Below are 15324 nucleotides of genomic sequence, written 5' to 3' on the forward strand. Positions count from 1 at the left end.
AGCTCAAACAATCCGCCCGCCTCGGCCTCCCAGAGTGCTACGATTACAGGCGTGAGCCACCGCACCTGGCCTCTTGATTTCTTTTTCAGCATAAATGTTTCAATGCTGGGAGGATATCAGGTACAGAACACTTTTGATGACCAGAATATATCATAGGTTTTACTTGCATATTTTCTTATCTTCTGTCCTTTTAGTAATAAATAAAACCCAGAAAGATATTCTTTTCCTTTACTCAATATTTCACCCTTCCATTGCACTAATTTTATGGATATTTTCAGAAGAGACTATTTGGGAATTTTTGAAACCATCAAATAGAATGTTCTTTGTTAGGACATATAAAGGAACTCTGGCTATTTACCGCTGACCTGCTTCGAGTAGGGAAGAGTTAAGTGTGTACTGACAGCTCTGTTTCCACCTGTGCCTTCCTTCCCTTCCTCTTCATCTTTCGTCTTCCAGTTTCCAAGATGCTCATTCTATGAACTCCTAGCAACCAGCTAGGCTGCCAGTGAATACCTGTAACTGCCAATGAACAAAAGAGGGACCTAGTCCCAGCACTTCAAAGTGCTGCATCACCAGGGGCTGGGCGACTGCCCGGTCCTTCGTCCCCTAGAACAGTAGTTCTGATGCTGCCAAACTAAAACTGGTCTCAATTGCTTTCCAATCTTTTCAACACATCTCTTTTCTTTTCAAACATATGAGCGCATATGCACATCTATAATTTCATACCAGGGAAATCCCTCTTCCTTCTTAGTTCCACTAAAATCAAAGGAGGAAGATGTAGTAGTATATCTAGATTCCAATATTTATAGACTTTTGAGTGAACCAGTTTCTTAGTAAACAAGGATAAAGAATCATAAAGATTAATGAAGACTGTTAAGGATAACTACAGAGAAGGATGGCTCCTTCTCCCTTCCATTATTGTGACAATAACATGGCAGTATCAGAACGCATTTCTTTTTGGCTCTTCATGGGGCTTTGGACATTTGGCAACACTGAACCATAAGCCTGGCTTTTTCTTTCACTTCATTATTTTGAGTTACCTATTCTTGGGAAATTTTCAAAATGTAACCAAAAATGTTGCTTGCTAGGTTTAAAAGTTTTCAGAAATTAATCATCTGTTAATGCAAGCCCCGGTTAAGAGGAAGGTGAACATATAAAAGTATTTCCTTTGGAGCTAATTCAAAATATATTGGTCTTACAATGTGAATTAATCAAATCAGGGTAATTTTTAAGGCAAAAAAGAAGATTATAAAAACAAAGCAAAAGCAAATATATATATATATATATATATATATATATATATAGTTGTCCTAATGTCATAGACCTTGGGACAATTCCTTCCATTGGAGTTTTAACATTATTCAGCCTGTGAAGGTATTTTACCTTTCAAAGGAAGTTAATGAAGTAAATGGCATTGATGAATATCAGTATTTTCCAATTGCTCTTAAGGAAAATGTTAAGGCCTCTTTGCTCCTTCTAAGGGAGAGACTGTATTATCTGTGATAAACAAGGAAAACATGCCAATTCCCTGACACAAGTCCTCTTGGATTAGAAGTCATCCATGCTGCTGCTTTTTATGTTCTATCATAGAACCCAGAGAAACAGGGACCCACAACTTCTGCCATGTGTAAAGTAATAAAAGAGAAAGAACAACTTCTTTCCCCTACCCTACACTTTCCCACTTGGGAAAGATAAAGGTATCTCTCCATCAACTTCTCCACTTCATGGAAGAAGCAGGCTGATTTGGGCCCAGAAGCATTGAGAGTGTTGAAGAATCCCACATTTTGGTAGAATTCTAGAAAAAGTTTTAGTAATTTGATAGTGAATAGAGGACAAATGAAATCCTTTAACCTGTCTTTGTTTTTTGGGGTCTTGTGCTTTTCATTGTAATATTAAAAGAATCAAGTTCTGGTCTGGCCAGAGTGAGGTGGCACCCTGTTTGCAGATCCTAAGGCTACTATAGACCCAAGAAGCAGAATGAGCTGTTAAATATTTGAAAAGGTAAAAGATCTTAGGAGTTCAGTATTAAGGAATCAATGTTTAAATAAGGAAAAAAAAAAAGAAAGAAAAAGGAAACAGAAAGACTAATCTTGGCTAATAGGGTGAGTCCAGGACATGGTGAGTCATAGTTGAGAGTCCTAGATGGAAAACTATATTTCAGTGAAAGGACAAGAGATGGTTCCTCTCTTCTTTCTTTCAATCTTTGCTGGTTGGTTTTTAGTTGGAAGGTGCAAATCAAAGTAACAAAGGTCTCACTGGCCACGACCTAAGTTAAGTTTTGCTTCATTTCCATTTCTCCAGTTGTGCCTGGTCCCTGATGCCAGCTGCTACCCTGTTCTCTTCTCAGTAGCCCAATCTTGGGATTGAACTCAAGAAATTTGGCAACCTCAGGGTTGCTGGAATAAGAAGAAGAACTGGTAAAGAATTGATCATAAAAACTAATGAGAGAAAGGCTGATGCACTTTGGATATTTGTCCCCTCCAAATCTCATGTTGAAATTTGATCCGCAGTGTTGGAGGTGGGGCCTGGTGGGAGGTGTCTGGGTTATGCGGGTGGATCCCTCATGAATGGCTTGGTGCGATCTCGCTGTGGTGAGTTTTCATTCTATTAGTTCTAGAGAGAACCGCTTGTTAAACGAGCCAGGCACCTCCCTCCCTTTTCTCTTTTGCTTCTTTCCTCTTGCCATGTGGTGCTTGCTCCCTTTTCCCTTCCACTATGAGTGGAAGCAGTTGGAGACCCTCACCAGAAAAGCTGCTGGCATCATGCTTCTTGTACAGCCTGCAGAACCATGAGCCAAATAAACCTCTTTTCTTTATAAATTACCCAGTGTCAGCTATTCTTTTATAGCAACACAAACTAAGACAGAGACCATTAGAACAAGGAAGGAAATAAGCAGGCCAAAGTTAAGCTTATAAGTATGACTAAGTTCCACACTTTTAAAGTAGAGGAGATATAGCCTTGCAGTTACTAATATTATTAATGTATTTGTGCACATATGCTATTCTTGCCTTTTCAAGGAAACACAGTAGAATGCAGAACAATGATTTCTTGCTAAATAGCACTGAATTTATTTTGGAAAACACATGAAAAAGGAAGGTGTTTTGATTATGGTTAATCACCTTTTGCTGGCCTTTATTCCTTGTTCAACATCTCTTCATTCAACCAGCATTTAGCAGGCACCTGCAGCAGGCCAGGACAGTGGTAGGGCTGGGCGTACTGCGGGGAGCAAAACCCAGACACGGTTCCCGCCCTCACACAGTCCACACTCGAGTGGGGAGACACCTAATCGAGCACCCACACAAAGAAATGTACCTGTGCCACTCTGGCAACCAGCACTGAGAAGGACATGGAGCGAGGAGAACGTGCGCTAGAGGTCTTTGACTTGATAGTCGGGGGTCTAGGAAGGATTTGGAGGAAGTGATGATTGAGAAGAAAGAGTTTAATCTTATGTAATTTTACTAGAAATAAACCATAGTGTGGTTTGACGATTCAGATCATTCAACGAAACTGCCCCTTTTGTTTTGCATGTCCCAGATGAGGAAAAAAGGAGGAGAAGATAAGAGTCTTTCTCTTTGTCCCCATCCCCAATTTTCATCTTTGTTCAGAGGATGCCTAAGGGACCAGGAGAATTGGCTTCTACACTTTACACTTCCATCGCCACACAATTTAGAGAGATGTTGGATTTGCCTCTCAAATCAGGAAGTTACTGTCCTGTGCGGAGAGGCACAGGTGATGGGTGGTGGTGCAGACAGTCTGCAGAATACTAAGCAATTGTACTTCTAGCCCTGCTCGGAGACACCCACTTTTTTGCACCCTGCATAGGGAACCTACAGCGGGCTGTGTGGTATAGTCTCTGGACAGGGATGCCTCTGGGAGTGGGGAGAGATGCAACAACATATATTCACTGTCACCAATGTCTTTCCTCTGTAACTGAGAACCCAGTGAATTAATAAGAGCATAAACTGCTCCTTTGAGAAAATCAGCTTAGAGTTATTTCTGAAAGAGCAATGTTCTAGTAACTATTACAAGCATGTTGCCTTGTGGCAAAATAGCTCCAAATTTTAACAATTTTAACACTTAGAATTCTCAGCTTTCCAACATTGCATTTGGAGATATCTGAGCTTAACATATTGCAGAAGGTACAACAACAGCTCATTTACTTGGGGTAAAGTAGAAACATATTTACAACTCTTTAGTAGAGGCTCTTCATCACAAATGCCATCCACCAGTAAGCTGGATGGTATCCAAATTAACCAGGAGGCTGAATTCTAATGGAGAAGATTTCTTCTTCCAAAAGCTGAGGTCCAAGAAAATATTGATATATTAGAAGCCTCAAAATATTGGCTCACTTTGTGATGCTAAGGACAACCTTTTCTTACTTCTAATATGTGGCTTTACCAATTTTGTTATTCCACGCCAACACCAAATGAACTGCAGTTTCACAGTCAGCTGTATATTACTGGGCTTTGAGGAAATCAAACCAGATTTGCGTTCCTTGGCTCCTGAACATATTATTTACTTTTACAGTGATGTCTTCCAGCACCTTGATATTCTAATCACTATAGCAAAGATGTACCACTTGATGTTCCCCTACACCTATCTACTTGGGAGAGCTGTAGTTGGGCCACAGTTTTGGAAAGTGTGGGGGGAAAAGGCAGCGGTAGAGGCGAGGGGAACAAGGGCTGCACTGTTACATGCATAGCTCAAGATGGGCAGGAAGCAGGATGAGATGGCTATTCAGCTGCAAACACAGACATGTTCTTACAGATAAGGAAAGATGTCTCAGGTCTAGCGTAGAGAGTAGGATAAAGAGCTGAGAAGAACAATGGATCAGGGACTCACTCCCAGGGAGCAGAACTGTCTTAATCCAGGAAACTTTCTTGTCCTAGACATTGCTCTTGGAAGAGGGAGGAGGGAGCCTAGTAACAAGGCTCTTGCTGACTTTGAGAATTCCTGTGGGCCAGTAACTGCTATGTGCTTCCCATTTCTTCCTTTTTCTTGTCTCCTTTTTTTGGTCAACTCTGCTCCCTCCACATTAAATATCTAAAGCATTTAAGTCTCTCTTTGACAAACTACAGAGAACACTGACATGTGAAGACAACAAAATTACCTACATATTGACCTGGATCTGATGATTGACAAATTCTTTCTTGAAATAGCTGGTGTTTAAAGATTATGCTTCAAGGTTTAGCAGATTAGCACAGAAACTTGACTGAGTATCTTTGAACAAACAAGCTCCTTCCCTATCCAGGAAGTTTGCCTAAAAAGGCTATGGTGTAATCATTAGAGGTATGAACATCTAAGTGACAAGGGAGGCAGAGAAGACAAGCAGCTTATCTGGCCAGATAATTGATTTGTCACCAGTAAATTTGGTGATTGGGTGAAAGATGTCACAGACAGAATGGTCTCTAAGAACTTTATCAATGAGCCACTTCTATAGATTGCTAAGCTTTTACCATTACATGTAAGTCAGAATGAGACAGGTTATGCTGTGGCTTAACCCCAATCTCAGTGGCTTAACACAACAAAAATTTATTTCTCGCATATTTATATGTACAGTGTAGGCTGGCAAGGGAGTCTGCTTATTGTACTCAGGGACCCAGATAGATGTGAGATTCATCTCAATACGTGCTTCTATGAAGCAGGGAACATGGCAAAATGCACATGGGCTCTTAAAGTCACATGTTTCATTTCCATTCACATTTCATTCAGCCATGCCAACCTTTAAAGGGTGTGGGGAATGTACAACCCTCCCTTGCTCTAGGCAGGAAGAAAGCTGAAAATATTGTTGAATGGCACCAATGAGTATCCCAACCATATATTACACTATCAAGAAGCAACGCAAATAGACTTCTTATGTCATTTCAGCTCTACACAGAAATGCTTTGAGTCACAATTAATGTCATATTCTAGGATTCAATTAAGAAGTGAACTTGGCAGGGAGAGGTGGCTCACACACGTAATACTAGCACTTTGGGAGGCCAAGGTGGGAGGAGTGCTCAAAGCCAAAAGTTCAAGACCAGCCTGAGTAAGAATGAGACCTCATCTCTACCAAAAATAGAAAAAAAAAAATTAGCTGGGCGTGGTGGTGCGCACCTGTAGTCCCACCTACTCAGGAGGCTGAGGCAGGAGAATTGCTTGAGCTCAGGAGTTTGAGGCTGCAATGAGCTACGATGACACCACTGTACTCTACCCGGGGTAACAGAGCAAGATTCTGTCTCAAAGAAAAAGAAAAGAACTTAAAACCTGAAAAAAGGTTCTTTATCTTTTGTGAAATGATATAGTTAAAAGTACTGATCTCTGTGTTACCTACTCTATCTGGTACAGGGATACATGCTACAAATTTACTCTAGAGTAGCAAGCCTGGAAAAAAAGTATTTTTAAAAAATCTGATTTTTAAAAAATCAGAAAGTGTCTGCTTTCTTTCTTTTTACTCAGCAATGAAAATTAAATGACCTTGTATTTTCCCCCTTTGTCTTAGCTGCCAAGATGCTAAGAGTTAAATTTGTTGCCCTATTATTGAAACTAATTCACTTCAAGCTCTTGGTCCATAGATTTCATTTCTCCATCAAGTGATCTTTAATCTTTCTATTGTTTTATTAGTTATTTAAATGGGTATTGAAAGGGGTCATTTATATTGCAAGGTACCTCAACTTGTCTATGTAAGGAGGCATTAAATCATTAAAAATCTACATATAGTGATAGTCTGATATTATAATGCCTTACAACTTTTTTGGCCTTTAATACACTTTGTTCACTGCTATACTCAGTGCCCAGAATGGTAGCTTGCACAGGCAGAAGCTCAATAAATATTTGTTGAATAAACTAAATGTGTAAATTTATCTCACTCCACAAGCATGTGTGTGCATGTATACATTTTTTATATGCATGCATACATTTTGGAAATTTTGTCCCAGGACTCCTTTCCTCAAGAGTCTTTACTTGCATAAGTATAGCTAGACCTAATAAGTTCTTATAGGTTATTGAGATAAATAAACGTTCTCAATAAATGGCAGCCATGGCACATAAGAATCTGTGCTGATCACGATCTCGAAAGACACAATCCTGAATGCCATAATCCTGAATTTTGAAATCCCCAAAGATCAAAATCCTTGAAGTCTAAAATTTCTAATGTCTAAAATCCCCAAAATCACAACCCCCCAAAATTAAAATCCTAAATGTTGAAATCCTGAAAACTGAGTCCTAGGGAAGAGATTAGTGCATTTTTGGCTGGATGCAGGATAGTTGCATCGCATTAGTTGCACCATGTTGGGCAGAATTATTGTCATTATTTGCAAATTAAGTATGGTTTAAGGAGATGTGTATGTGTGCCAAGCTGACGAGAGGTGGACTTGCGGACTTAATTTTAGGTGTCAACTTGACTGGATTGAAGAATACCTAGAAACCTGGTGAAACCACCTAGAAACCACCTAGAAACCTAGAAACCACCTTATTTGGGTGGTCTGTGAGGGTATTTCCACATGAGATTAGTGTGTGAGTCTGAGTGGACTAGATGGGGCAAGATCTGCCCGCCATGTTGGAGGGCACCATCCAATCGGCTGGAGGCCCAAAGAGAAAAAACACAGAAGGCAAATTGGTTTCTGAGAGCTGGGACAGACTTTTCTTCTGCTGTCTTAGATGTCAGAATTCTAGGCTCTCTGGCTTTTGGATTCCAGGACTTACACCAGTAGCCTCATAGGTCCTGAGGCTTTCACTTTTGGACTGAGAGTTATACCATCAGTTTCCATGGTGCTGAGGCCTTCAGACTTGAACTGAGCCACGTTACTGGCATCCCAGGTCTCCAGCTTGCAGATTGCCTGTCATGGGACTTCTCAGCCAGCACAACTGTGTGAGCCAATTTCTCCTAATAAATCCCCTCTCATATGTCTATATACATATCCTATTGTTTCTATCTCTCTGGAGAACCCTGACTAATACAGATTTGGTATTGGGAAGCCAAATAGCATTCCTTCTTACTGTATTGTATACAACATGATAGAAGAAATCTGTGACACTGTCCCCTCGCAAGAAGTCTGTGATAAGTGTGTGAGGCTACTTAATGGTGAAAGATAAAAGTTTAAAAGCTAATTATTTATTGGTGCTGCAAAAGTAGAAAACTGCTTAATTACGATGGCCAAGCACTAACCAGACTTTCAAATAGACAGTACATACTCACGAAATTTGCAGACCACGACCATTCTCTAAATATAAGTGCAGCAAGTATTTTGAAGATCATAGAAAAAGTGGAAAAACAGACAAAAAAATATAAGAAATCTCCCCTTCCAAATTACCCGGTCATGTACAGCTTCTGCCTCTTCACAGAGAGCGCCAATTTGCTATGCTATGTATTTCATCTTGGCAACATTTCCAAGACCAGAGGTGTAAACTGTGTAAAGACTTTTAGAGAGTTCTAATTTGCTTTCTGCATTTTTTTGCAAATCTGACTCTATGAAAGTGCCTTATCACAATTTGACTGTGTGTAAGCATTGTGCATGTACATAAAAATGTTGAAAAACTTCCTCAATAAATGAAGAGATGTCCTTTTTGCATATCTGCATTTGCAAAAGATAAAATTTCTTGATATCTCTGCACTTTGGGTGACTGCGTATATGGTGGTGATCCAGCATGAATTTTGATCTGTCTCATCAAAAGACTTAGGTTGTCTGTCACGGTATTTGAGATGACCAGAGTTATGAGGCTGGGTGCACACAATTATCAACCATAGCGATATGCATTTATACATTGCGTTTTTTGACCCATGTCTTTACGAATACAGTTTGTCTCCTCATAACTGATACACCCATGCAACTGTTTTTGGTGTATCTCAGTGTTTATGCTTAGAAAGATATGTATGCTATTATTGCCTGTTTTATTGTATAAAGTATCTTATGAAGTGTTCTGTCATGTTTTTATGTGTTTCTCAAATAAACTCCCCTTTAAAAATGTAAACAAATGTCTTTTAAAGAATTTTTACAATTACTTTTTCCAGAATTATATTTTCGGGATTTTGATCTTTTGGGATTTCAACACTCAGGATTATGGCATTTGGGATTGTGTTTTTTGCTATTATGGCCCAAATTCAATGAGAATGATTACTTTACCTGGATGCGAGAGACCTTGGAATAACAATGGTGATTCTTGTCCATTCTTCAAAGTCCCCTGTGTGATATACGGTGGGCTCACTCAGTTCTCTGGAGTTTCCTTCACACCCTTTGCCTGCAGAAGCTGGGTAGCAGCCTTCTTTCACCAGAAACCAGGACATGCCAGCATCGTGAGAGTACTGAAGCAGCACTGGGGCAGTATTGCTGAACTGATTGGCACACGCTATGTTTAGCTGTAAAAAGGAAGGACAGAATTATACAAAGTTTTGGTTCCAAGTCATCATTCAACAAATTAGGTGCTACAACAGCCAAGGTGCCTTCTAGCGAGTCTGCATTCAATTTCACAGGTAAGAACTGTGCAGCTCAATCCCAACCAAGACCCTTCCATAGATTCTAGAATTCTTTGATTAGGCAAGCAATAGGTCCTTTTTAAACAGAAAACTGGACCAGTTACTCATTTTGTGGATTTCTTGGGATTATAGAAGAGAGAATCAGTATTTGTGGTTCTTGAGTCCACACAAAAGATAAGATGCCAAGAAACTGCTTTCTTCTCCCTCCCCAGAGGGTGTAAACAGAGGGGAGCAGAAGACGGAGGAGCAGCTGTAGTCTTCAGAAGAGGAAGGTTACCTGCAGAGAGGGCTGTCCTCTCTGCTTTCAATGAAGTAAGTATCTTTATTCTGTTTTCTTGCCACATCTCAGTAAGAAATCATTGTCAACTTAGATGAAAGAGATAAGTTTTTGTCACAGCATCAAATAAGCAACATAATCCAGAAATCAAACTGTTACTGTTGTGTGCACTCGTGTAGAAGATTATCATCATAGGATTAACAACATTTAAAAATATTGTAAAAAATGCAACCTAAACCTCATTGCCCTAGTACAACTGTTTTTATTTTTCTATGTTCTCTTCTGATCTTTATAGGGAAGTATATATTTTGGTCATATAGTTGAAGTAATTACTACACTTCTAGAATTTTCCTCCTACTTTCTATTTAACATTGTATTTTATTATATGTAACATTCCAAAATTTTTTTTTCTTCAGTTGATTTGTTATAACCAGATAAATTCCTAGGAGTAGGAATTACTAAGTCAAAACGTAGAAACACTTTAAATTTTCCAGCTATATGTGTTCATTTTGTATCAGTTGAGTCCAAATGAATCAGTTTTATCACACTGCTGGGTATTATTACAATTTAAGACAGTTTCTTTCTAAATTAATAAATATAGAAATGAATTTTATCACTGTTTTAGGTTACATTTCTTCATAATTATAAATGTAAAATTATTTTTATTATATATTATTATAAGTGATATTTATTAATTACATTCTGTCACACATGAATGGTCTATTCATATCTTATTTCACTTGTTGGCTGGAGCCACCATACGATTTTGTTATAGAAGACTTTATAAATAAGAGTAGTCAAGTCAAATTTTATAGAAGGAAAATTGAAATAGGAATCAAAAGAGCATGATCACGACCAAGGAATAAAGGACGAAATAAAGGTAGAATCACAGGCTAATAATATTGGGCCAAAGCTCAAGAGGTCAACCAGTGAATCCTTGTGATTACAAGGTAGCTCTATCTAGTTTTTTACAAGACCAGTGCTCTAACTCCTGAGCTTTGGAGACTTTGCCCCAGTTTTATAAAAGAAGATTTATATTTTCCTTATTTCCATACTCAGAGCCAGAAAGTATCACTCAGAATGATTTATAGTTTGGCTAGTGGAAATTATACTGTGACTCATTTATCCAAGTCTATATAGTAAAACATCAAGAATATAATTAAAGATTTGACCCTCTCAGACATATGATTAAACTCTTCTAACACAAATTGCTTTTACTATTGCGTTACTCATTAGTAAGGATGGCCCTTGGTTGGCATGTGGTGACAGCAGCCACACCGGGCACACACAGTCAGCTTTTCGTCTTAAACCTATCACGACTGCTGTTGTTTCTACAGCAGACATGTCATTGGAACTGAGTTCTTTGACAAGTTCGTGCTTCAGAAATCAGGTAATGGGGTGGTATAGACATTCTCTCAGGTGTATTAAATATATAATTTATCCTAAACTTCCCATTTAAGATTTATTCATATCTTCAACAAATATTTACTTGGGTACCTTCTAAGCATCAGATACATATGCTTAAGTTTCTTCCACCTTTAAAAAAAACAAAAGAAAATAAAAATTCTCCCTGATTTTTGGTCTGCCTCTAACTATGTAGCTAACCATATTGAGAGGAAGGCCACATTCATTGGGTCGACTTCTTTATTCAACATTTTTTTAATCCATTAGGATCTGACTTTTGCTGCTACCACCTCAGTAAAATTGCCAGGGAAACCTCTATCTAACTAAATCCAGTGGGAAAATTTAATCCTTGTTTTACTCAATTCTTCTGTTGCTTCTAACACTGTTAACAACTTCTCTTTTTTTGGCCATCTAGCCTGCCTTTTAAGTGTTGGTGTTTTCTAGAATTCAGTTCTTGGCTTTCTTATCTTTTGACTGTATGCGTGCTTCCTAATCTCGTTCACAATCATAACTTCAAGTTCCTTCTGAATACCTGTGACTCCCAGATGTGGCCTCTCCCCACTCTCTGGACAAATACACATTACCGTTGCCTGTTCATTCCACTTCAGCAGCCCATAGGCACCCTGACTCCACGTGTCTAAGCAGTTCTTGTCATCCACCTCCCTAAAACAAATCCTCCTCTTCCTGTATTTCAATGACTACAGCCAGAAATGTGAGAATCATTCTAGAATCCATTCTATTACCCAGTAGGTCACCAGAACCTGTAAACCGCATTCCTTTAACATCTCTCAGACCCATCTACTTCTCTTTACAACCCATGCTGTGCTTTTGTTGGGCCTTCTCATTTCTGACTTTGATTACAGCTCTAGCATCCTCATTTTACTCAAAATATATTTTAAAATCTGACCACTTCTCTCTACCTCCTCTGCTATTATCATACACAGGTCCCATCATCTCGTACTTGGTTCACTGCAACAGCTGCCCCACTGGTATCTCTGTTTCTGCCTTTGACCTTGCTGGTCATCCCAACACAGTCACCATAGTGACTCTTTAAGAGCCTAGGCCAAAGCATGTCACCCCTCTGCTGGTCATTTTATTCAGAACAGAAGTCTGACTTTACTTTTTTCTACCTGTCCCCTTTTTCACTTTCTCTGCTCTAGTCACAATGGCAAGCTTGTGGTTTCTAAAATCTTTCCAAGAACACTCTTACCTCAAGATCTTGGTACTTTTTGTTGCCTGTGCCTGGGATGATCTTGCCCAGATAGTTGCATGACTCACTCCTTCACTTTCTATATGTTGTGGCTTAACTGCTATTTTATTACTGAGGCCAACCTGACAACCCATTATAAAATGGTAACCATCCTCCATCACCCTACTCCGTACACACTATTTGTGTTTACCTTTATAGCCTAGAACAGTGCCCTAAAGCATAGAGGTTTTACAAATATTTGCTGAATGAATGAAGGCATGTACTTGCTGATTCCAGTTGCTTCTGTTAAGTCAATACCCATACTACTGCCAGAATGATACTTCTAAAACACAGGTCTGATTCTGACACTCAATGGATTAAAAACCTTCCACGACTCATTGTTCTTGGGATAATGACCAAGCTGATTTAACACAGAATATAATGCCAGTCAGGATAAGCCTTGTATCTTACCTGTATTGTGCATACTTGACACTCCTCAAAGGTGGAAACTTATACTTTCTCATTTGCACTTTTGCATTTTTCCATGTGTTTTCTTATTCTGTTCCCTCTAATTGGAATTCCTCACCCTCCACTCTTCAGCTGGCTAAGTCTCTGTATTTCCAGAGACTTCCAATTTCAACTCATTCATTCATCCATCCATTCATTTATTCAACTAACATGTTTTTTGAGCCCTTGCCTCATCAGGCACTATGCAGGGTACTCCCATAGCACCTAACGCCTATTTCTACTACAGCATCCTGTGACTGCATTGTGAGTGCTCACTTTTTGGCCTCATTCACTAGTTCCTGAACTCCTTGAGGGCCAGGACCATATTTTTAATTTCTTTATTCTTAGCACCTACTGTTTGTCACACAGCAAGCAGTCACAAAAAATGCACCAGCACTGTGTATTTTTGTACATATGACACCAAAAATTCTCATATACAGGTTTCAAATATACCTTAATTATCAGTCCCTGAATGACCAATATTCTATACTTATTAAGTAATAATAGAATTAAGAGAATGAAATTAATAATGAGAATTAATATTTTTTTTCTTAAGTGTTATGCATTCTTGCTCGCGGTTTAAGTTCTTTAAGTATTTAACAATGTTTTCTTTATTTAGATTTTTTAAACTTCAGAACATCACCTTGCAGACTTTAACACCTATGCTACCATGACTTTGTGACTAATTATATAGAAAGGTGTCAGATGAGAAACAGCACAGTGTTCTTGAAATATTTGCTATTAATATTATTTTGTTACCATTTTAGGTGGTACCAACAAACTAATCTAGATTCATATACTGTTATTGGTATGTTTTTCCATGGCAGCTTAGCATCAGAATCTAAACAAGGAAGGATAACATTTTACTAATCATATTATTTATGACCAACTTCCTTGTTTACAGACCTGGAAAATTATATTTGAAGAGCTGCCTATAAACATCTGATCTCTTTAATAATTCCATTTGTCAATTATTTAGCATCTGCATCCTGCCGTTATGTCAGGACCATGTAGTTGTGCTAGCTCATTAAAACTGCATTACTTTTGACCCCAGAATTCACCGATGGGATTTTATTATAAACACAATGAAATTTTGATTAGGTTTCTGAAACAAGAGCTTGTCAAAATAAATACTGGCTATACGTGGTGATATGTTATCACAGAGCTGAAGAATAAGATTCTAAGAGAACAATAATGATTAAAGGAAAAATGTATTGAACTTAAGGAAGGGAAATTGTTTGAAAATCCTATGGTAAAAGCATAAAATAACTCATAAGTCCAAAATCCACTAGTAAGCTGAACAGAAGAACTTATCCATCATCATTCAGAAGCATGGGATTCAGTAAGTCGCAATGAAGTCAATTTTATTTTTAATTCTGGTAGAGTTCCACAAATACTTAAAGAAATACAATGATATAACCACAACTGGGATTCCTTAAAAATGAATAAGCTGTTTTTCTCTTGAGCAGAGCTGAAAAGCTTTACAATTACAAGATTGTGTAACCTTCTATCAAGTAAGTCCCTTCTTACTTACTTAAGAATATGAAAATTTTGTGTTCTTTGTGAGTTTCACTTATAAATCTGGAAGACATATTGCTCCTTGATCCGCTCTGAGAAGAAGTTTGTGCATAAATACCTTGAACTGTAGCACATATCCAGGTTTCAGGGTCAAATCCCGAGTTACTGCAAATCGATCTCCATCTGATTTTCCAAATACCATGGCTGAGGGTGTGGCAGCACAGAACGTTTCATTTGCAACCATCCCTTCATTAGCCAACATCAACCACACACTCATTTGATTCATAGGGTAATCAAAAGCTGGCTTCTCATAAAAGTTCTAATAGAAACAATACAAATAACACAGAAAGGCAATTTGATAGCTTTGAAAACAAGAAAGGAATTTTCAGTTCATGACATGCTGGGCCATGTACCACTTGCATTTCTAGGAAAATACAGAAGAATCCCTAAATTAACTATTTTCCTTTACTGCCATTAACTTTTTCTCCTGCTGATTTGACAACTGAAAATATTTTGCCACTGTGTATCTAATCATTTTATAAACACACTAACACTTTTGCTTGATGACTTAGACTTCGGTCTTTTTTTACATCTAAATAATCTGTGAACTAGTAGCATAGAAAGGTATCAAAAAATTAAGTGCAAACACTTAAACTTATATTATATATTCAGTTTCAAGCACTAAATCCTTAAGAAAATCAGTTATTTATCCCATTTACTTTTACAATACTCTGATTTCTTGGAGTTCAGACAGATGGGAAATACCTGGGGTAAAGTTGGGTTGATAACTGGGATGATCTGCTTCTGCTTTTCCGACAGAATGATGATGTCATCGACTGCCCACTGGTCATAGTCCTCCCCTGAGAACACGGGCTGCCACCAGCGGAACCTGGTGCAAGGAGTCTTGGCAGCAGTGGGAAGCTCCAGATAGACAAATCTGCATAAAAGCAAATTATTTATGGTTGAGAAAGAAAAAGC

General features: G+C 38.4%; 1 protein-coding gene across 1 annotated transcript in view; it reads right to left on the minus strand.

The window, feature by feature from the left end:
- Positions 1-15324, minus strand: part of RELN (reelin) — a 462655-nt gene that overhangs the window by 103892 nt on the left and 343439 nt on the right. The window contains exons 26-28 of the mRNA XM_012650296.1: positions 15112-15283; positions 14465-14665; positions 9102-9334 (exon numbers count right to left, since the gene is read on the minus strand). Coding sequence (XP_012505750.1) covers positions 9102-9334; positions 14465-14665; positions 15112-15283 — 606 coding nt within the window. The remainder of the gene's footprint in view (positions 1-9101; positions 9335-14464; positions 14666-15111; positions 15284-15324) is intronic.

This window comes from Propithecus coquereli, unplaced genomic scaffold (assembly GCF_000956105.1).
Source record: "Propithecus coquereli isolate 6110/MARCELLA unplaced genomic scaffold, Pcoq_1.0 Scaffold32, whole genome shotgun sequence".
In the NCBI taxonomy this organism is placed as follows: domain Eukaryota; kingdom Metazoa; phylum Chordata; class Mammalia; order Primates; family Indriidae; genus Propithecus; species Propithecus coquereli.